Source organism: Semicossyphus pulcher, unplaced genomic scaffold (assembly GCF_022749685.1).
Source record: "Semicossyphus pulcher isolate SPU_LCO1_2020_fin unplaced genomic scaffold, fSemPul1.0.p SCAF_5, whole genome shotgun sequence".
NCBI lineage: Eukaryota > Metazoa > Chordata > Actinopteri > Labriformes > Labridae > Semicossyphus > Semicossyphus pulcher.
In genome coordinates, this window is record NW_027211726.1 from 6420490 (window position 1) to 6443394 (window position 22905).

The 22905-nt window shown below is 44.1% G+C and overlaps 1 protein-coding gene across 5 annotated transcripts in view; it reads left to right on the forward strand.

Annotated features, from left to right (window-relative positions):
* The first annotated feature begins 1582 nt into the window (after window positions 1-1582).
* Window positions 1583-22905, forward strand: part of cica (capicua transcriptional repressor a) — a 45717-nt gene continuing 24394 nt past the window's right edge. For 4 of the 5 annotated variants that reach the window (XM_069681562.1, XM_069681565.1, XM_069681566.1 and 1 more), the window contains exons 1-5: window positions 1583-1751; window positions 6437-10126; window positions 10781-11057; window positions 19741-19872; window positions 22563-22716. In XM_069681562.1, the coding sequence (XP_069537663.1) occupies window positions 6647-10126; window positions 10781-11057; window positions 19741-19872; window positions 22563-22716 (4043 nt within the window). In that variant the 5' untranslated portion in view covers window positions 1583-1751; window positions 6437-6646. Of the gene's footprint in view, window positions 1752-6007; window positions 6084-6436; window positions 10127-10780; window positions 11058-19740; window positions 19873-22562; window positions 22717-22905 lie in introns of those variants that run through there. The other variant, XM_069681563.1, reaches the window with a different exon arrangement.

Sequence of the window (22905 nt, forward strand, 5' to 3'; positions counted from 1 at the left end):
TGCATGTGTATGTTTGCATGCTTAGAGAGGCTCTATAATAATGTACACAATATACACAAGTGTGTGTGTTTGCGCAGGGCTAGGCGCAGTGTGTGTGTGTGTGCTCCAGTACACGTACAGCTTATGTAACGCCCAGGCATGTTCTAACTCCACTGCGTCTGCTATGTGTGTGTAGGTGCCTGCTAGTACGCGTGCGCCCGCTTGTGTGTAGCTATGGGAAGTGTACCCGCTCGCCTGTGTGCATGTGTGTGTGTATGTGTGTGTGTGCAAGCAGACTGCAATGCCGCAACCAGCCAGCTCTGTATCATCATTGACCAAACTCGCCATCTGTGCCTGTAAGCTATAGAAACAGCAAGTCGCACTGCTACACAGCAATGCACACACACTTCGAGTCTGATGAAATCGCAGCGGGATGTCACTTTGTTGCTTGTGTGTGTTTGTTGCACAGGAACATGTCTTTGCGTATGTGTTTGTGTGTGTGCACTCATGCGTGTTCAACAGCCTGTTTGCATGTTGTCAAGTATTCTTTAGTGTATTACAGCCTGTACCTGCTTGCACACACGCCTCCATGCTACACATGTGTGTGTATGTGTGGGTGTGTGTGTATTTGTGTGCGCGCGCAGGGAGGCCCAAAGTGTATATGGGTCACTCTCTCAGGAACCATAATCCCACGTTTGGACCAACTTACTCTCTGGGGTTTCACTCTTCCTGTTTGGCCAAGCTGATGGCAACAAGCATAATGACCTCACCACATCACTCGGTCATTGGCCTGCAGACCCCGAGCCTCTCAGCCAATCGCACGCTGCTCTGGTGACGTATAGCATCCAGCGGCTGTCCTGATTGGCTGCTGAGGCGGGACTTAAAGATACTGTGCCGTTTAGGGCACCTCTGATTGGCTGGGAGGGAATGAGAGAGTTTTGAGAGGGATGGAGAGAGAGGGAGCTTGAGAATTTGGGAGTTGGTGTTTTTAGGGACTCCTTTGAAACTACACTCAACCTGTGGCTCACGGGGATCACAGTGGGGAGACACTACAAAGGCATTACACATATATAAATAGTACAAAGATCGTTAACCAGGCTTGTTAAAGCCGATTTACTCGCGTGAGTTGAAGTTATAAAACACGAGACAGCTTGGGACGTGACATATTGATCTAAATTAAATTTGATTTGGCATGCAAGTGTTTTTTGGTCTGCTGAAACGAGTCCAATCCGTTTGAAACACAGTCAGACAGTCTCTACTCTGTCTGCGCCTGTTTTCATATTTGCAGACAAATGAAGAAGGGATGAATAGAAGAAGACAGAAAGAGAGAAAGATTTCATTCCTGTCCTGCGTGCCTGTGGAAGTCACAGACATGCCCACAGAGGAGCCTTATTGGCCACCGCAGCCTCGCTCTCCCAACAGCTGTTCTGTGTTTTCCCACACTGTGATTGGCCGCGGCACGCCGTCCGTCAAATTTACTTTGACGCGTGGCTCCGCCCCTGCTCCCCTTCCGCGGGATTCTATAGGCTACTGTACGCGTTCGTGCTCTGCAATTGGCCGCCCGGGCTGGTTGTCAAGGCTTTGGGGCTTCATTCACCATTTTGCGACTGTAGTGTAGAATGTACAGGGCAGTAGTTTTTCCTCCTTTTAAGTTGCTTTGCCGGAGAAACATGAACGGCCGCTAACTGGCAGCTGCGGACGACTGGCCAACCTGCCCTATTTTACCCGGCGGACTCAACAGAAAATCACTCTGGGGTACTATATTAGCTCTGGTGAGTATAAGCTGCCCACAAATCTTTCTCCTGCAGCACTGCAGTGGGGCTTGTTGTGCTTTTTGCCGAGCTGCTAACGTTGTTCATGTTTACTGTGGCCATAAACAGTATTAGCAGTTGAGCTGATCAGTATATTTTCCGATATCTGGGTGGCCTACGGAGAGGAGTAGAGGGCGGATTGGGTGTCTTCTGTGAAAAAAAGGGAGCGGTGCGGTTAGACATAGTGAGCTAGAAACTTTTCCACTAGAAATAAATTCAACGCCATAACTGCCGCTGGACTTCCTAGAACAACTGTTATTTTTTAGTGCGTTGTATCGAAAACTCCTCGCCTGTCAGTCCTCCACCTCTTTCTTACATTGACATATTTTCTTCCTCTTTTTCATGAATCAACGTGGCTGCTTGAATTAATGTGTTTTTAAGGGCTTGAAGGCCTGCTCCGTGGACTACTTTGTTGCCACATATTGATACTTTCTCCCACCTTGTATCACGGTTGCAATAATGCAAATGACGACGAGGGTTGAGACAAAGTTACCCGGACAGCTTAAGCTATATTTTATGACGACTGTCACTTTCGGATGGGCCAAAAAACCCACTTTATCCGCTGTTTGTCGTTGTGTTGTTGTGGATTGACAAAGTTAGCGTGTTCATCTGCTTGGGACATTTCTCACAGTCATGCAGCACAGAGAATATGGGCCGTATTACATGGTATTAAGGGTCAATATGTGCGTTAAACCGGTTATTTCCCGGTGACAGTGAGTAGAGGATTTCCAAGCGGCCTTGTGTGTAGCTGAGGCCTGGTCGCTGCACGCCACGGCCTGCTGTGTTGTGGAGTAAAACTGGTAGTAATCGGTGTACTACGAGGGCTTGACACATACACGGTACTATCCAGCTAAACCCGAGGTGACGACATCACCTCCTGTAGTTTGCATTTTGTGCTTTGGGCCTTGTCTAGATAAAGTTAACAGCTGTTATCTACTCTGGATTATGATTATGATTATGACAGTTTATTTATACATGCTGACCTGTCTCTCTGTAGTAATCCTGTTATAGCTGATCTGCTAGTGACAAAACTTTTTATTGTCAAAATATAACATTTAAAATGATTTAGCAACACAGCAGGAGGTTAAAATAAGCAGTAATGGACTGAAAGGTCTCAAAGTTCACCATTGGACACGCTATGGTGATTCATGGTGAATTATTGTGAATGTGTGGCATAAATTGAGGAGGGCATGGAGTTTTATATGTATCAGGGATGCATGATATTATCGGCACATTATCGCTATCTGCCGATTATGGCTTGAAAATGTCATTTTTCTGCCGATATTTTCCACTGATAAAACAACGCTTTAATTATGCCTAAATGCTTGATGATGCCCTAAAAAGCTTGATGAATACTAGTTTTATTTGAAAGAAAATGTTACGTACAAATAAATATGGCATTTTGTACATGACTTTTTATATTGCCCAGTGAATGTGTACATTTTTAAAAAGCACTGTATTATGTTATTTCTGCATCCGCCAGTGGACCACTATAATAAGAGTAGGCATGATATCAATTCCACTACAGGGGAGACTTGATGTTCTCTGCAATGAGGTGGGAAAAAACGTGCCTAATATATCGGTATCAGAATCGGCAGTCGGCAAAAATTGTTGGAAAATATCGGCATATCGGATATTGGCAAAAAATCCAACATCGTGCATGCCTAATATGTATAACACAAATGTTCATGTTCTTATTCCATTTAAGTCTTTTACTTATTTTTATTCTAGTTCTGTGTTAATTGTTCTGCACCAAAATCACCAAAACAAATTCCTTGTGTAAACCTACTTGGCAATAAACCCTGATTCTGATTCTGATGTCATAAACATTATCAATTTTAGACTCCTTTCCTTTAGACTTAATTAAAACAAAGTCATTTGCATTTGGCTGAAGGTGTTGTTAGTTCGTTTAGCCAAAACAATCGCTACGCTAAACTAAATTATCCACCAAGAGAGGTAGCAGTTCATGCCTTTGTCACCTCGCATGACATCAGCTGATTTCTGACTACATGTCATGTCAACTATGTATTCATGTCAACATATATAAGAAGGTAAACACTTTAAAGCAAATAATACTAGAGCCTGGTGGATATCGCTCGGCTACAAAACTGTGTTTGGGGTGATGAGGCACTTGTGTCATAAGGTGTTATTCAAGCAGAACACGCTCTAACTCTAACTGGCATCACATGCAGCAGAGCATCAAAGCTGAGCAGACTTATGTCAGCACTAGAATTGGATGACTTTGTAAATAATAATGTTGATATAATTATAAGGAAGTAGCCTTTGGAGTACTGTGGCATATTCATACCTGTGCCCAATTAACTTAGAAATATCCATTTTCATTCCAGCGTGAAAATTCACTATATCCGCCGTCATAGTGGTAATCTGTGAAATCTACATTTAAAATTGATTATCAGTCTCAAAAATCCAATATATGTCAGGCTCTATGTTTAAGCTTAAATAGGATCAACTAACTTTTATACTTGATATAATAAATTGCATGTGGCTGAAGCTGTTATTTTAGTGGTTGAAGAAGTGATTAACCCACGAACTAAACCCTGATAATCGCTTAGATAAACTAAATTATGCGTATTTATGTCACCTCACATGACTTGGATCAGCTGAATTCTGCCTACAGTCATGTTTATTATGTATTCATGTCAACCTATGAAACGGGTAAACACTTTTAAGCAAATAATACTCGATTGAACTTGTTAGCGTGTACTTTATGGATAACTGAGACACAGTCTTCCTATAGCTTCTATACGGGCTTCCTTGCTCCATATTTCACAGAGTGCAGTGTGAGTTGCATCAGTTAGTATATAAGCCGTTATCATTAGGCCCATGACTCTGACACCAGCTGTTGTACACAGTGCACTACTGAGTAAACACACGTAGCATACCTCTATCGTGACCAAGTAAGGCCCGCTGCCAAATAATTTTATGGTGGCTGCTCTACGGCTGTCTGTCCTAAATAGGGATTTACATAGAGCACAGTGATGGCTGTGAGCTCTCTAACGCGCTGTGTGCACTATCAACTATCATCACATAGATGTTTGCTGTGTGTGTGTGGCCTTGAGACAGGCGGCACTCATCTCTGAAAATGGATTTCTCTCTAGACGATATGATGTGGCAGATATTAAAAGGACCTGAATGAATGCGAGCCTTCACAGACAAACAGGAAGGCAGCAAAAGGGAAAAGAGACAGGCAGACAGAGAGAAAGAAAGAGACTGGTGGGAGGAAGGATGTAGAAACAGGGACAGACACGCAGACATGTAAATTGACAGACATTCGCTGACAAGTAGACATGCCTAGTGGTGGTTGATAGACATCAATCCAGAACATTTTGACAGATGGAGTGAGAAATTTAAAAAAAAAATGGCAAGAACATATAGGGGGTGTTTTCATTCTCCCTCTTATACACTTGTTGTTAACATCTTTCTGGCACTCGTAGCTGTGCAGAGAATCTTATGTTGGAAGAAATGAGGCATAGCGCACAGCAGCAAGGACCCGAGGCAAGTCCCGCGCGTATCAGCCACACAGCAAACAAACCACTTAAATGACAACAGTCCCCCGTTCAACAAGTCAGCAAAATCAATCTGTTTTACTTTCTAAACGGAGGCAGAACTGTGAATGAGTCCGGTGTGGAATAGGAGATATTCTGAATGGCTCTGGCATGGCTAAGAGCGATACTGAATGACTCTGGTGTGGAATAAAAATAATTTGGAACATCTCAGCTTTTTTTGGATGACTGCAGGAGAAAATGAAGATAGAGACTAAGTGGAATGATAGGAGAAAACAAGAGAGGTGTGAGGTACAAATCAATAGAAGAGAGATTGCAAGCAGGGGATAAGTATGAAAGTGTTATAGTAGCAAAGAGAGAGAGGGAGGAATAAAGTAACGGGAAGTTAGGTAATGGTCTTCCACAGGAAATGGAGTTTGTAGGGGCGGATTGACTCTGCTTTGAAATACATAGATAAAGGTCGCCACAGAGAGAGCGAGAGAGAAGGAGCGAGTGAGCGAGAGAGAGAGAGAGAGAGAGAGAGAGAGAGAAAGGGAGGGTTTCAGTATGCGAGCAAAGAAGGAATTCCCCCGCCTCTACTGCCCCGGCCAAGAAGTAGTGTGTGAGAGAGCGTGTGTGAGAGGAGTGTATGCAGAAAGGCTTGTCTGGGCAAATTGCAAAGTGCCTCTCACTATTTCCATACTGTGTTGTTAGGCTAAATCGTGTTTACCCTACAATATGGCCTTCTGTTTTCAATATGTACCTGGTATGGATGCAGGCCTTGTGTAATGTGAGTAGAACCTCTTATGTAATGAATTAATGTGTAATGACTTTGTAGATGAGTCATTTTCGTTACTACTCTAGTACGATGGTGCATCATTTAGTAGGGAATACCTTTCCTCAAATTAATGTTTAACAGTTTTTTGTCTTATTTTTGGAGATGCCAGGGATCATGAGTCCCTCTTTGATGTGCTTTTGTTTGGAATTTCTTTGATGTTATTAATTTTTTTTAATTTCAATTCAGTCACTTTTTCTCTCAAAGCTATGTAGTAAGTAGCTATCTTGCGTGGTGAATAGGCTTTGTGCATGTCTGAATGTGTTTGCCACATGAGTAACCCACACTCCCTCTTCCCTTTCTTCCAGAGTCTGTGGAATAAGGTGGGCAAGTGCCGAAGTCGCGCAACGAAGACAAGAAAGGATGAGGGAGAGAGGCCCCGGCAGAGGAGGAAAATAGAGAGGAAAGAGGGGGAAGAAGGAAAAAACAAGCAAAAGCAAAAGAGGAACGCCAAAGAGAATCTCTGGGATAAATAAATAAAAAGACTTGTTTGGAGAAAAGGCTAGCTAGATGAAAAGATGAAGCCGATAAAAAAGCAGGGCCGGCGCTCTCCTCCCTCAACCCGGGCCAAAGGAGGGAAGCGTCGAGGTGCGGGGGATACCTCAGAAGGAGGGGAGAAGAGGGACTCAGACGAGAACAGAGACAGAAGTAGATCCCCACAAAACAGAGCATCCTCCTCCTCCTCTTATTCTTCTAATTCACACTCAGAGTCCCCACAGGTGGACACAATCAGAGCACGTGGCACTTCAGAGGTGGAGGGGTTTCACAGAGAAGGGCTGTCGGATACAACGGTATCCCTTGTGATGGATTCTGGGAAATTGTTGACATCCCCGGATGATAGATCAGGGAGGTCAGCTGTGAGCGGTAGCAGCCACAGTGACAGTGGTGGTAGCAGTTGCAGTAACAGTAGTACACCAAGCGCCAACAACAGCCCAAACCCCGCCTCCAGCCGAAAAACAGCAACCTTTAAGGCTCGAGTTCCCAAGAAGAAGTATACCTCTGAACACTGCTCGTCTACTACTGGAATCCATAGCAACCCTTCCTCCAGCACACCCCCTCCTCTTCCTCTTAGTGGTGGGGTCATCAACCATGGTTCAACGGGTTCAGGAAGTGACATCTGTGTCTCGCACTCTGATGGTAACAGTCAGAGTAGGAGCCTGATGGACGACTTCCACAGCAGGACTACTGGCAGGGAGGGGCCTCAGGACAGCTCCCCAGGACCCCCTACCCTGTCACTAGGAGTGGAGAGGGAAAGGCCTGGAAGAGGAGAGGGGGTTAGAGATGCAGAACGAGTGTCACCTAGCCCCCTGCCCCGCTGTTCCTCAACAGACACTGCAAGTGAGCACTCAGCAGACCTGGAAGTAGTCAGCGACTCACATACCCTCATACTTGCACCACCCAGTCTCCCCGATGCACTATCTGACGCCCTCGCCAAAGGGCTGAAGAATCAGCGTGTCCTCGCCCGCCAGATCAGAAGAAGAAGTGACGAAGAGGGAGGAGGTGAAAGGAGGAATGACGATGGGAGTTCAGATTTGGTATTTCGGGCTGGGGTGGTCCGTAAGGTCAGTGGCGAATATGGAAGCCTAGAGGTCCAACTGAATGGAGAAAAGACACTGTGCCGTTATCCATATCGACATGACAGCCCCCCAGGGGTGGTGGACATCATCCTTGATGCCCCGCCGCCTGGTGTTCATCCAATACCTATTGGCACCCGTGTATGTGTACCATTTGGCAATGATGAGGGCAGTGAGGGCCAGTGGCAGTGGTACCGAGAAGGTGTGGTGACCCAGGTGGACACACACCCTGCAGTGGCCAACCGCTACCGTGTCCTTCTGTCTGAGGAAAGATCTCTATCTATGGATGAGGAAGAGGTTGGCAGAGCTGCTACCCAGGCAGTATGGGTCTCCCGACAAACACTCAGGCTTCTGGTACCACCTTGGGACCTGGATCTTCCAGCTGGAGCAGGCCGAGATGGAGAAGAAGGGTTAAGGGACAAAGAAAGGGAGCGAGAAGACAGGGAGGAGATAGATGTGGAGAGGGAGGTGTGTCGTTTAAGCCAAGGGATGACACCTGGCATGGGGTCAGTGTTAGGGAGAGGAATGCCCTACCCAGGCATGGTCCCTGTGTCCTCTACATCGGGCCACAACATAACTTCTCCAGTGACTCCAGCTTCAGTTCTCAGCCTAGCTCCAGGGCGAGACTGGGAGGGGGAGAGAGACCTCCAAAGAAAACAGGATAGAGAGAGGGAAAGAGAGCGAGAAAGGGAGAACAGTGCAAAGCAGCAGCCACAACAACAGCAACACCACCCATACATGCCACTTACCCCTGATGAAGACATGGAGGTGTCCCGCTTTAACATGGTCCCAATGGGGGCAATCATACCTGGGGCCAAACCAATGGCAATTCCCCAACACCGCCACATTGTCTCTAAGCCCCCGCCTGGCTACCTCAATCCCCACCTGTCTGTGGTGCGGGGGATCGGGATACCCCCAGCGCACCTGGCCTTGAACCCCCATCCCCCTCCTTCACCTGTCCTTTTAGGACTTGACCCAGCAACAGCAGCAGCTGCTGCAGCTGGTGCTGTCATTACCAACCCTCAGCTCCCTCCTCTTCCTCCCATCTCCTCTTCCACCGCATCCTCCTCCAGAATAGAGAAGGCCTCAGGAGGAGGTTCTTCCAGTGGAGGAGTTGGTGGTGGGGGATCAGGATCAGGTTCAACCTCCTCCTCCTCATCACGTTCCCGCACCCCACTGACAGCTGCCCAGCAGAAATACAAGAAGGGAGATGTGGTGTGCACGCCAACAGGCATCCGTAAGAAGTTCAATGGGAAGCAGTGGAGGAGACTGTGCTCCCGAGAGGGCTGCTCTAAAGAGTCCCAGCGCCGAGGATACTGCTCCAGACACCTCTCAATGAGGACCAAGGAGATGGAAGCCAGTGGAGGCAGCCGGGAACGGGGTGGAGCCAGCAGTACAGGGACCCTGACCCCGTCTGACCTTCGACTGAGCGGCGGAAGAGCTAGCTCAGAGTTTGACTGGGATGAGACATCTCGGGAAAGTAGCGAGGCCAGCAGCCGTGGAGGAGACTCCCGCCCTCGCTTGGTCCTTCCCTCTTTGCTTCCCCAGGACCTCTCTCGTTTTGACTTTGATGAGTGTGAGGCAGCAACAATGCTGGTTTCCCTGGGTGGATCCCGCTCAGGCACGCCATCATTCTCCCCTATCTCAAACCAATCACCCTTCTCCCCTACCCCATCACCATCACCCTCTCCACTATTTGGCTTTCGCCCTGCCAATTTTAGTCCCATTACTGCTCCTCCCCCACTTACCCCACGCCGCCATCGCCAGCTTAGTGGCACTAAGATGGGCACACCGGGTGTTGAGCGAGAGCGCCACCTCTCTGGAATTGTGCCCACTTTTCAGACCAACCTAACATTCACCGTCCCCATGAGCCCCAGCAAGAGGAAGCTCGATTCCCACCCCCCTCCCCCACTGCCAGCTATCCAGGACTACCAGACCAAACCTGAGCAACCGCAGCTGATGGGCATTGGTGGAGGGATGGTGGGAGACCCAACCATGGGCCACAGCCCTGCAGCATTCAGAGTACTCTCACCCCTGAGTCAGCCCACAACCCCTTCCTCACTCTCCTTCCCCCGCCCCCGAAGCGCCACCAGCAGGCCACCATCCTCTGCTGCCTCCACACCTCCACCCATGCTGGTCTCTCCCACTCCACCCTCCCCGCTGCCCCAGGAACCTTCCCCACGTCGCATTGTGCCCCTTCGTGATTCCCCAGTCATTGTCCGCAACCCAGATGTCCCCCTGGCCAAGTTCTCTGATGGCCCGTTAGGAAGGAGAGAAAGAAGCAGGTCCAGAGAGCACAGCCAGCCCCCACACGCGCCTCCCCCTGGCCTTCAGGTCCCGGTCCCCATCAACGGGGCCACCACCAACGGTGCAGTTCTCCTGCGCAACCCAACATCCACACTTGTCCTGGTCACCTCAAGCTCGGTAAGGAACCCTATTCTTTTGTCTCTGTGCTATATGGTCATGTGCAGTATATGTATGGGGCATGTGGATAAAACCTTTTTGGAATGGAAATTTTGAGTTTGATATTTCAAAAGCAGTGTTTTATATCTATCTATATAGCATCTTTATATGCTCATCAAACCCTAGTACAGTATGATTAAGTGGCTTGTGTGAGTCTGAAAGTGATTAGAATTTAAGAATACTTGTTGAAATTTCTAACATACTTTTTGTTGATAGATATTGGCTCTTAGTCAAAGTTTGATTGTAAAAGAATACCTCATGGAATTTGTAATTTGAGTCACAAGGTAGCCCTAAAAAGTTTGTAGCTTGCTCTATGGCTCCTTGGATTCGCCACAGTTATAATGAAGTCCAATGACTCAAAGTCATAGCAGAAAGTGCATCAAAATGACCTTAATAAACATTGAAACCAATCCCGCACTTGAGGACACAGTGTGACATAGAAGTACTGCCATTAACTATGTTGTGAAGAATCTGAGACAAATGGATTATCAGCAGCGAAGTGGATTATGCTGCTGATGTAATCCAGTTGCTACTATCTTTTACACATTTATTCTTAAAATTTAGAGTTTTGGTTGAAAGAAAATACACAAAAACGCCTTTGATGTCCCCCTCCAGTCCCTGACTCCAGCCACAGCGGGCAACGCTGCCCTGTCTAGCCCCTCCGGCATTGGGTCGATGCCCATGTCATCAGGCTCTATCCTGTCCTCCTCTGGTTCTGGAGGCAGGGAGAGGGAGAGGAAACCTGAGGGACACCAGGATGCCTCTGGAGGGGCTCTGCCACAGCCGGTAGCCTGTCACCCAACGCCGACTGCCCTTCTGCCACTCATACTGCCAGCTGAGTCGCCCCACCCTGCTCCACGCAAGCAAATCATCATGGGACGCCCAGGGACTGGTAAGGAAGGACGGGGGGAAGGAGGGAGAAATCATAATAGCATTCAGACTTTGTTGGCGTCAGATACAAAGTCTGCCGAGCCACACTTTCCCTGTACAGTAGGAAGTGATATGCTGAAGCTTATGTACTCTAGCCTAGTACTTCTTGCTTTCATTATCTCTCTAGGGTTACAGGAGTGTCATCTGAGTGCTATGGCTATGACTCATGTACACATTACTATTGTTTGCTTGCTGTGTGAGACAGTTCCCATATTCAAAGAATTTTTTTGCCCCCTTGATTTGGCTTTTTGACCTTTTTTAGTGTTTCAAAGGAGTTATTTAAGAATATTTATAAGACAGGTATGTGGCAAATACCAAACGTTTCTGTTTTTAATTATAGTCCACCCAAGAATACGATAATTTGAATATTTTCTTCTGCTCTGGGCTGCATATTCTATTGTTTTCTCAGAAAGCCTCTTTTTTTCCTCATAGCACACATTGAACATTTGCTTAACACTGGCTTCCATAAACTCAGCCGTAGCCAAACAGAGGAAAGCAATATCAGTCATGCATATTATACAGACGACAAACAAAGAAAAGGCACAGACTAATAAATAATAGATGAAGTTGTTGGCCATTTCTATGCATTCATTTTTGACACAAGCTTGAGTCAGTTTCAGGTCCTGCTTGTAGATTTTCATGTTCTCAGGAGTTTAGTTGGAGTGTGTTTATATATTGCTTTCTCTCTGAAATACAATCAGCACTTACTGCAGATGTCCGAAGGAGCAATGTGTTGTTTGAGGGAGAATTAAATGGGTGATGTTACCCTGATCAGCAGCTTGTGCATCCGTGTCCAAGTATACATTTTGGCAGAAATCTGTTGTGAAACTATTTTGTCGGCTTTGTGAGCACACAGTTGGATATAAGAAGATTGGCCGCCGAGAAACAGAGGTGTCGGGTTAATCATATACTGTATGCTTGTTTCCATGCCAACCTTGCAAAATTACAGCCAAAACTCCAAAATGTTACTTTGAATATATGAATAAGAAAGTCGGTTTCTATTTAAAATGCACAATGTCTCACGTTGTTTCATTTTAACACCACACTTCCAAAAATCTGCAAACTGAAAGTGAGATAAATGTACAGGAATTTATCTTAGGGCAATTTACAGGTTTTTGCAGTTTCACAGTTCGTGCTGAAATTTGTTAAAAGCAAACTTGGCAAGTCGCACAGATAATGATACTCAAGCTGTGAGTTTTTAATTAAGATGTACGTTCAGGAAGCGTGGCAGGGTTGCAGATACAGAAAATGAAGATGAGTTTTAAACCAGGAACACAAGTGTCAAAAGTTCGAGCTTTAATATTTGTTATTCGTAACTCTTTTCTGTTGAATAATTTCTCAACTTGGATCAAGTGGTAAAGATGAAACCTTCATCTTCTGAGGCGTGAAAATCAGAAAAGGTTTGATATATCAGCAGCTCAGGCAGCCTCCCAGACCTGCTGCTCACTCTGTGTAATTTGTGACTCAGTGTGTGTAGTGTCAGAGTTATTGAGTGTGCGTGTGCAGGGGGTGTCACCCATTTTATGTGTACGCTATGTGTGTGTGTGTGTGTGAGAGAGAGATAAGGGGTGTTTCACTGAAACTTTAAAAGGATATTGACATGTCTAGACATGCAACACTGAGAGCTGGAGTTCAGCAAGGACATTCACACCTCCTCCTCCACCCTACACGCACACATACTCTCACGCACACTCATCCCGATGTTCTAGACAATCAACAACCTCAGACAGGGCATCAAGGGCAGGTCCAGCGTGATGTGAATGTGTTTCATCACTCTCAGCAGTAAAAGGAGTAATTGTATTGCTGGCGTGTTGTCATGGATACACTGTTTCCACCGGTAGAATTAGCGCAGTAAAGCGTTGAGCCCTGAGCTGATTACCGAAGCGCGCTTTTATTTCTCTCTCCCTCTCACATCCCTCGCACTGCTGCTAACAGCCACCTGCCTCTGTAGTTTCCTCCACCATACATTTTTAAAAACACCTAGAGCCACAGTGGGCCCAGAAACAAACACAGGCAGAAGGCAGTGGAGGCCCCACGGCTGAGATCTCTTCTATATATAGCCCAGCTCAAGTGCAGCTGCATTAGCATCACAAGTTTCATTACTGCTCTCTTTGAGTACATCTGCAGCCGTCGGTGGAGAAGAGATAAGAGCTCTGATGTAGCTGGGGTCCCATCTTGTTACACAGCTCAAGAACTATATTATTAGTTTTGCACTCACAGGAGAAATTATCTGGAACTTTCTCTGGCAGTAGTAATGTGTACTCTAGTCGTAGTGTAGGTGGATATCTAGATTGAGTAGCATCATTTTCCCTCCTTAATAGCATGAAGAGCGCTGTTCACCTGGTCATTATCACTGCTGCCTCTCACTAGCTATCACTGTCAGCACTATAAAGACAGACGGATATCTGAGCAGTGTTTCTGTCTCTGATATTTTTCTCAACTCACCGCCGTCGGTGCTCACCTGCAATATTCATGCCTCGCCTCTTCAGGGTGTCAGCAGGTCCTCTAAAAGTTTAAAGACCCTCAACTCAGATTTATTTAGCACCTTAAAGGATGAGGTTGTGTCATTCTATATATTCCTCACTGTCAACATATTTCAAGATAAGTCCAAAACCAACAAAGTGATAATCTCTCTTCCCCTGACTGTGGCTCTCAGCCTTGAGACAATTTGTTCATTTTAAAAGACATTCAGTTATCTAAATATTTCTGCATCTTTTTTAAGAAAGATTTATTTTTTTAAGCTTGGTACTGTAGCTTTAAGCAAACGTTCCTCAAGCAGGGCTTTAAATACTGCATTTGTTTGGGACTATTTTCAGCGGTGCATTAATATATTTGTTGTTCTTGCAGGTAATTGAAGAAGTAGGATGGTGTATGTTGGTTTAAGTTAATTACAGCGCCCATGTTCATTGCAAGTAAACAAAATGTCAGTGTGGCTCACTGATGTTATAGTATTTGTAGAACAATGTATCTATATTGAACTGAGAAATAAGATATTTCAGGCTTTGGCTGAAAGAGAGAATTACATTTAGTTTTTGTCTTTCATTTGATTTGTTGGGGCGGCTGGGGCTCAGTGGTAGAGCCGGTCCTTTCTCAATCGGAAGGTTAGCGGTTCGATCCCTGACTGCTACAGTCTACATATCGAAGTGTCCTTGTGCAAGACACTGAACCAATTGTTCTCAGTGGCATAATTAGTCCGTGTGAAATGGATGATGGGACATGTGTGTGAAAGGGTAATTGTGACATGTAGTGTAAAAGCGCTTTGTGTGGTGCTATATAAGTGCAGTCCATTTAACATTTACAAAGAGAAAAACTAAGGCCGCAGGTCGAGGGCCGAATCACAGTGTGCTTGTATTCAGTACATCTCAAGCTTGAATGTGATATTGCTGTTATACAAAAGTTCTACAGGCAGCATAAAGTCGCCAAACTTAATAACAAAAACAGATAATTATTACACTAAACGTCACCACAGAACAGCTTCTTTATATAATGTACATTTATCTGTTAGTTTCCACTTATTATACAACCACTTAAATGAGGGTTTGTAAAGAGTTCCTCTGTCGGCATGTGTGATTCATCAATCTAAAAATAGACAGTAATGTTATTTAGAAGTATTCAGACTACCAGGCCGAGGCGGGGTGATGCATACAGTTAAAAGTCCCAGTGCTGTTGTTCTCTATATCAGCACTCATGGAATGTCTCCCGTCCAATCAGATTCCTTGGTTTGACTAACTCTTGTATAATGTAGAATTTAGCCTAATTTATTCTTTAATAATGTCGCCTACTATATGTTGATGTTAAATCCATTCTTACACAGTGATGTTTGGTTGAGACAGAGCTGGAAAGTAAGGCAGGCCAAGTAGTAAGTCTGCATAATTTGACCACAGCTGTGGGTGGAAACAGAGCAGTGAGTGTTGATTTTGCATTTCCACTGGGTGACATTCTCTCATGATAATTCACTGTTACAATATTGCGTGACAAGGTTAAAACAGTATTGACCCTTTAAACGTTTCCTGTTGTGCCGCTCATTTAAACCAGTCCCACAACTGTCATTTGCTGCATTCGGTCGGGATCATCTTTTCTTACAGGGTTGTTTTTTTATTTTGTTGGTGAATTGGCCTCCAACCTGCCAGTGACCTCCTATGGGGTATTAAACAGAATATTGAAATTTCTTAATCTGTTTTTTTTACTAATAGTCTGGCACATCCTCCAGGTAGCATTTTTGTGTAATGTGTAATGTAATGTGTGTAGCTGCCCAACATCAGGGACTCCACACAGACCGCCCCATTGTCAGTATCAGCGCTGTTAAAACCAGTTTGAGATTCGCTCTTGTCCGGCCCTTTTGCTCGATCGCTGTCTCTTTTTTTTTCTTCTACGTCAACGTCCTCTTTGGTCTCGTAGCCTCTGGCATGATGTCCGTACTGAGAATACCAAGCCAGGACTTGTAACAGGCAGTGTTTGTCTTCGGGCTGTACTTCTCGCTGAAAATAATACCCACCCAACCCAAGTTACATAGTGCAAGAAGAGGCATTCAGGGCCCACGGTAGAATAAAATGTGCACCATTCTCCGTTTAATAAGTCAAAGCAAAATTATTTGGAATGTAAAACAGTTACATTCTGATGTTATTAATCTGTTCAAGCTGAAGAGCTGCTGCAGTATGTCATACTTTATATTATTCCTGGTCTTTCCCATCTTAAGAAGGCAGCGTCTGGTGTGTAAAAGCCTCACTTCCTCAGCTGAAGTTCCTCATGCAAACTGCAGCATGAACTGGCAGTTAATAGTAAGGAGATCAAAGGTCAGAGCACAGTGATAATTGTCATGTGCAGCAGAATCACTCAGAAGAGAACGTCTTGAACAGCTTGTGTAACCAACAGCAGCGACACAACTTGTACATTCAGTTTGATATCTAGCTTAGCAGAATCTTTATCTCCATTTTAGATGAGTTATAGCCAGCGAATGGTGAGCTATAAATAGACCACTTTTATACTGTATTATAAAATTATAAATGGAAATGGAAACTGGACATTGCAGAGCTGCAGCAGAGTTCACAGCCAGTTTATTTCCACCAGGCTAGACCTGTGTGTGGATTACTGCAGGTGGTGGAGGAGTGGAGGCTGAGACGGTTCAGACTTGCATCAGTTGAGGCTGCAAAGCTTTTTCATAGATGTAATGTTATTCTCATAGACCAGACTGAATCCACTATCAGCAAGCACTCTGAAACAGTGGCAAGAAAAAAGTTAAATGAGCAGAACCAGACGCATTATCTTCCTCGACCGACTGGGTTTAGAGAGTGAGAGAGAGAGAGAGAGACGAACAGACAGCAACAATTACAACTGTTCTACAACTATTATAAGAATAGAGACTAATAATAGCAAAGGCGGTCAGCAACAACGATCGACACACACCTGTGAGACGAGAAAGCACAAAACTCTGGGGACGATACAAATTTAGTAAGATACATTAATGGGACATGAATGGACAGAGAGAGGAGGAGAGAGGACCTCGGTTTATTAGCCTAAGCCTGTAACAGCAAAACAAGGGGCTGGTCCAGGGCAAGCATTAGCCAGGGCTAACTGTAGGCTTTATCAAAAAAATTAAGGATTTCAATTTCAAGTTTTGTACTCGTAAAAGAAGAGAGATTGTCTGCCACCACGACCCAAACAAGTAGATGATTCCACAGCAGGGGTGCCTGATAATTTAAGGCTCTACCTCCCATACTACTACTACTACCATAGATATATGGTTAGTACTTGATTACAATGATTCCCAAAGTGTGCGTCGTGGACCACAAGTGAACCTTAAAGAAACTTCAGTTGGGCCGTGGGGGACATTTACATTTAAAAAATACAATGTATTTATTTATTTTCACTTTTAAAATGTACTATATGCATTCATTTTGACGCTTAAAAATGCTGGATATGCACTGCATCGCCTTAGGCTTTGACACAGAACTTCTCTGTTAATGACAAATTATAATGATAAAAATATAACAACAAACGCTCAAAGTGTTTCGGATGTGTCTTGGGATTTAAGGCTTGGTTATGGTTAAGATTTCGGGCCCTGGAATATTTTTAGATTTAAAAACTGGGCTGCTTTATTCATAAGTTTGGGAACGGCTGCTCTGGAGGGCTAATAGCTATGAGCTCTTTATGATACCATTAAGAACCTTGTTGATGAAAACATAGATTATAAATTATATTGTAGATTTATAGGGGAAGTGAAAGTAGCTATTTTTAGTTTTCAGGACGTGTGCAGCAGCTTTTTTGGACCAGCTGGAGAGTCTTTAGAAAATTGTTTGTGCAGCCTCATAAAAACTTAGAAGTCACCTACAATTAACAAATTCATGGGCTACTTTTTCTGCTTCTTTTTGAGTCAGGATGTGCCTGAGAAAAGATCGATATCCTTAAAATTAGTTTTATCTTAGAGTTAAAGAACATACTGTGATAAAAGATGACGCCTGGATTCATTACCAGGGTAATGTGGTCACTACTGTGAAATCTATTCCATTAGATAATATGTTTTTAAGGTGCCAAGCACCATAACTTCACTGAGTTTAGTTATAGATCTTTATGTCCTTAAGGCATGTTGGAATTTAGTTTTCTGGTTGGTTTTATTGATAAGTATAATCAACTAGAAAAACGATATAAGTCATGCATTTTCCTGATAATATATCACCTAGAGAACTCATACGTATACAGCGTAAGGTGAAAAGAATCAGTCCAAGCACAGAATCTTGTGGAACCCCTTGACTACCTTTGGCATAAATAAAGAATTGGTTATTAACGTGTACAGACTGCGATTAATCTAGTAAATAGGATTTAAACCGGCTCCTTTAATACCAATTAAGTGTTCCAGTATCTGTAACAGGATGTGGTGTCAAATGCGCCACTGAGATCTGAGAGGACAGGAGTGCAGCCATGATTGCATTAATCGTTGTTGTTGAATATGAAGGTGTAGTGTTAGTTTTGGCAGCAGTAGTGATGTTATACGTACAGTAATAGGGTAGTGTTAGTAGTAGTAGTAAGTAGTAGAGCTTGCAGTGGAATTATATTACGATGATATGAACATAATGTGTTATCAGTCATCCAAATGAATGATTCTGAGGAAATATTCATTAGTGAAAAACAAAATCTGTTGCAGAAGCTTTTGTTTTCACACATACTTGATGTCCTGTGAAAACCACGTCGCTCCAAAATGCCAATTATTCACCAGCCAGAAAAATGGCACCTGTTTTCTGCTTTGTGACAATTTTTGCTCTACATTTTTTAAAGGATTAATTCAGCTTAAGAAGTTGAAGTATTCTCCTGACATCTAACTCTTTAATGTAACTGACTCTTTATTGTGTTCAGCTCTGCTTATATTCAGGCGCAGTGGTGCTTTGAGCTTGATGCTAAAATACACATGGAAAATTGTTCAAAATGGCAATGCTAACTTGCTAACATTTGCTACTGATCTCTAAACATAAAGTACAGCTGAGGATGATGTGAAAGTAGTTCTGCAGGTATAACCGAATCCATCCATTTTCTTCCATAGCCCCTCCCCCATGTTCGTGATCCCACGTGGGGGAGCGGCTGCACTGCACTGTCACTCCAAAGTTGTAGAAAACATGGCTGCACTTGGATCGGTTATTCGGCCTTATATGTACGTGCCAGAATCGCCAGGAGGTATCGGAATGATAAGCTAAAATCTTAACTTGACTACAAGCTAGAGCAAGAAGGCGGCCTGAGGTTCATGACAGTGAATGACGATTGGTCGATTTCAGCGAGAGCAAGGTTCTACTTAGAAACCTGCAGCTGTTCTGAACGGCCCATTTCAGAGGCGACCTTTTTTAAAAATGTGATTCTGGAAAAACACGGAATTATGCAGGTTTCACTTGTGAAATCCGTGCAAAATATGGGAAAATCCATTTAAAAGATACGGCCCCTTTAAGGCGCCATCTTCTTGGATCAAGAATGTCTTTGCAAGTTTTCATAGCAATATATTAAATAGTTGTTGAGATAATCAGTCAGGACAGAAATGGTAAACCATCGTCCCGCCATATTGGGAGCAAAATCACCAAATTAAAGAAAGCTGGTTTTCATTGGACGGCAACTAACTGAAGTTTTGTCTCATGTAAAGCAAACAGTCCTCAGTTTGTAATAGGCTTTATGAATTTATTTGTGCAAGTATTTTGTGATCTGAAACTGTTACCTAATACTTATTGTTGTTTCTTGTTGGCATAAGAGCCATCTCCAAACAGTGCTCGACAGCAGCGTTGCAGCAGTCTAGACAGTGGGTAGTCTGGAGCCTGGAATCTGTGTGGATAAAATAACAGGTTCCCTCATCCCATCTCACACCACATGACCCCTCAACACTCATTACCCTGAGGGATGGTCTCTGAGCGTGTGCTGGAGATGGGGGCAGAGTGGGTGACTGAATACACAACTCCATTCATGGTCTTCAGTCTCTGGCAGTTTCTTTGAAAAGTCTAGTTTTTAGTAACACTTTGGCTCATCGCTGGCTCGTGATCATAGAGGATTTCACATGCTGCCAGAGGGCAGAGCGCTACCTTCTGTCTGCAGACCAAGACACTGAAGTGGATAAACATGATGACATTTCTACTTTTCCTTCCTCACTCTCTCCTCTCTCTGCCTTCGTGTTCCCACAGTTTGGACCAACGTGGAGCCTCGGTCGGTGCCAGTGTTCCCTTGGCATTCACTCGTCCCTTTCCTGGAGCCCAGCCAATCAGGAGCGGCTGCCCAGCCTGCTGATGGCCAACAGCTTGTCAATCAGAGCAAAGGTAACGAATGACCCCGCTCTGTTCCTCCGGACATGTCATCGTGACTTTTTACTCGGGCGAGGGACGCAGAAGGCTAATTTCACAGCTTGTATACAAATATATATGTGACTGTACATTATAAACAAGTATTTCCCACAATAATCATAAAAGGAAACACTATCCAGGGCCGTGTTTCACGAACGCAGACTGCCAAAACACTCCATTACAAAGCCAGTACAAATGTTGGTAGAGATACCAGCAGCCAAGTCAGTGTTTCCCAAAACAGTTACGTCTGAATCAGCACAGTTGGTGTTCACACTAATATAGTTCCAGCAACAACGTTGATAACAATATTTATGGACTGGAGTGCTAAATTTTTTAATTTAATTTATTCTGACACTCATTTTGACCGGATGGGGAGCTTGAATATTCTAAATGCAACTACAGGACGACATTTTCTTTTCTTCAGAGCTTCCTGAGGCCTTATTTAAGGGTTTAACTTATACGTCTTTGTCTGTCTGTTGTAGGGCTGGAAGTGTTGATTCATTGTTTAGTTAGTATAACGTCACCAAGGAGTCGAAGATCTTATAGTGCTTGATCTGTCTGAGCAGCAATCGTAAACACAAAGGTATTAGATTTCCCTAATTGTATGACAAAGACGAGCAGCAAACCCTTACACTTCATAAAATTGGAAACAGTATCTGCTGGTATTCCTTGTAAATGACTAAAAGCATTAATTAACCATCAAAAAATGCTGATGTTTAATTTTCAGCTGATGAATAACTGTCACATAAACTTAGCTTTAAACGGTTTAATAGACAAGATTACTGTTGGGGAAATTATGACTCTTATTTAAGATTATTTTTTGGCTTTTTTTGCCTTTATTGGACAAGACAGCTGAAGAGAGATGGGAAATGTGGGGAGCAGAGAGTGGGGGGTGCCATGCACCAAATGATCACAGACCGGGAGTCGAACCTGCGATCAGTGCATCGAGAACTGTAGCCTCTGAATATGGGGCCCCCTTATTACTCTTACTTACATCCCATTCATGGCTGTGTCATATTACATGAAGGACACAGACGGTTAGAAATAGATACAACTAACTGTAAATATGGAAAAATATGAAAGACTAACTCTAGAGCCAGTGTTTAGTTTGTCCATTCTGGGCTACTGTAGAAACATGGCTTTGCAACATTGTGAGCCCTGGGAGAGGATGTACTCCCTTTCTAGATTTAAAAAGCTCCTTCTAAGGTAGGGAAAGCTCAACGAATATTACTGTCAGGTGATTATACACTTGTATTAAATACCCACTCCAGTGAAAATCAAGTATTTAACCTTGTAAACATCTCCATGCACTACAAGACATATCAGGGACAACATGAGCAGTCCTCTCCATGGCTGGGCCTGTCTGCTTTTAGACTGCAGTGTACCAAGGACAGGCTGAACAACACGTTTTCAGATTGGCAGGTTTGAGGGGCTTCCAGGTGGAGTTTCTTAGTTTGTTTTACCAGCACTAATTTTACACCTACAACGACATAATGTCTCAAGGAAAACCTGGGAACAAACGGGAGAGCGACACCATTGAAGAAAAAACCCATGGTTACGATGCCGAAAGACGAGCTTGATAACGCCATTGCTAAAGCTGCGATGACAGCGTTGCTAGAGCGACAACGCGACCTCAACTCCTTAATCCAATCAGCGGTGAGGGAAGCAGCTAACAATATCCTCACTCCCCAGCTAACTGAACTGCAGCATCAAATTCAACAGACTGCGGCTAGTGTGGCTGCGCTGGCAAAAGATATTGAGCTCTCCCACCAAGCCATTAAAAGCAACTCGGCTAAATTTGATACGCTTCAAACTACAGTGAGAGCTAACAAACAACAAGCTAACGACCTTCAACTTCAGGGAGAGGAGCTCACCTCAAAGATGGAGGACCGCAGCCGGAAGTCCAATTTGAGGCTGAAGTTGAAAAGTTCGCGATGGAGGGGACGGTTGCAAATGTGCATAGTGGGCGGGGCCTATGCAGATTCAGGATTTTTTAATGAGGGAGAAGGCGGAGATGCCTTGGGAGAATTTTTACAAACATATCAGACAATTTATTATTTCGAGCAGAGCATTTTATATGTCTTAAAACGTGACTGGAGCTGCTCTTTAACATACTTATGAAAATCATATTCCAACTCTGCTAACAGATCTCCAAATATTTCACACTGACCTTAAATTTGGGGGATTTGCTGTAAGAAATCACCACTACTTATAGAGCCTATATCGAGTCTTCTAAGCATTTTTCTAAACAGAAATCTACTTAGTTACAATGACCTCGAAAGTGAAAGCTTGTCTGTATAAGCAGAGTAAAAGAAAGCAAGCTTACTAAATGGCTGCCATAACTTAAAGTAAATATTAAATATATTTGAATTATTAGATTAAATGACAAATCGTACTGTAGTATTCATGTGTGTTAACTGAACCCTTGAAGGAACGGTTTCTTTATCTGTGAATAGTCTTCAGCTCCGTCTTACATGAAGCTTTCTTCTTACTACTAGAACAGATTATAACATAGTCAGAGCTCTTCACACCTCCCACAGTCAGTTGGCCAGAATAGAGCCATCCATCAACGAGCTGCACGCCCTGCGTTTACACACATGGCACTGTTACTTACTCCCATAAAGCTTTTCTCTAATTGGCAAATAAATGGCTTTTCATTTTTTCAGAGCCTCGATGCGGTGTGGCCCTGGTTAGCGACGGACGGACCGGCCCTCCAGACCTAGAGAGGGGATCACCGTCATGCCCTCCCCCGACCAATGACAATCCTCCCTCAGACAGGGGCGGGGCTGACAGCGAGACAGAGAGCGATACAGATGACCCGTAAGTACAAAGAAAGAGCTGATTTTTCCTCCTCCCTGGTATCATCAGGTTCAAACCTTATATAAGGCGTGTGTTGTGAATGTTTCTTGCAAATATAATTTTTGGCACGAAAAAGTAACACATTTTGTTAAACTTGTAGACAACAAAGTGCACAGCCGTGCATTTTCTCTCGCATGTCAGAGTCCAGCA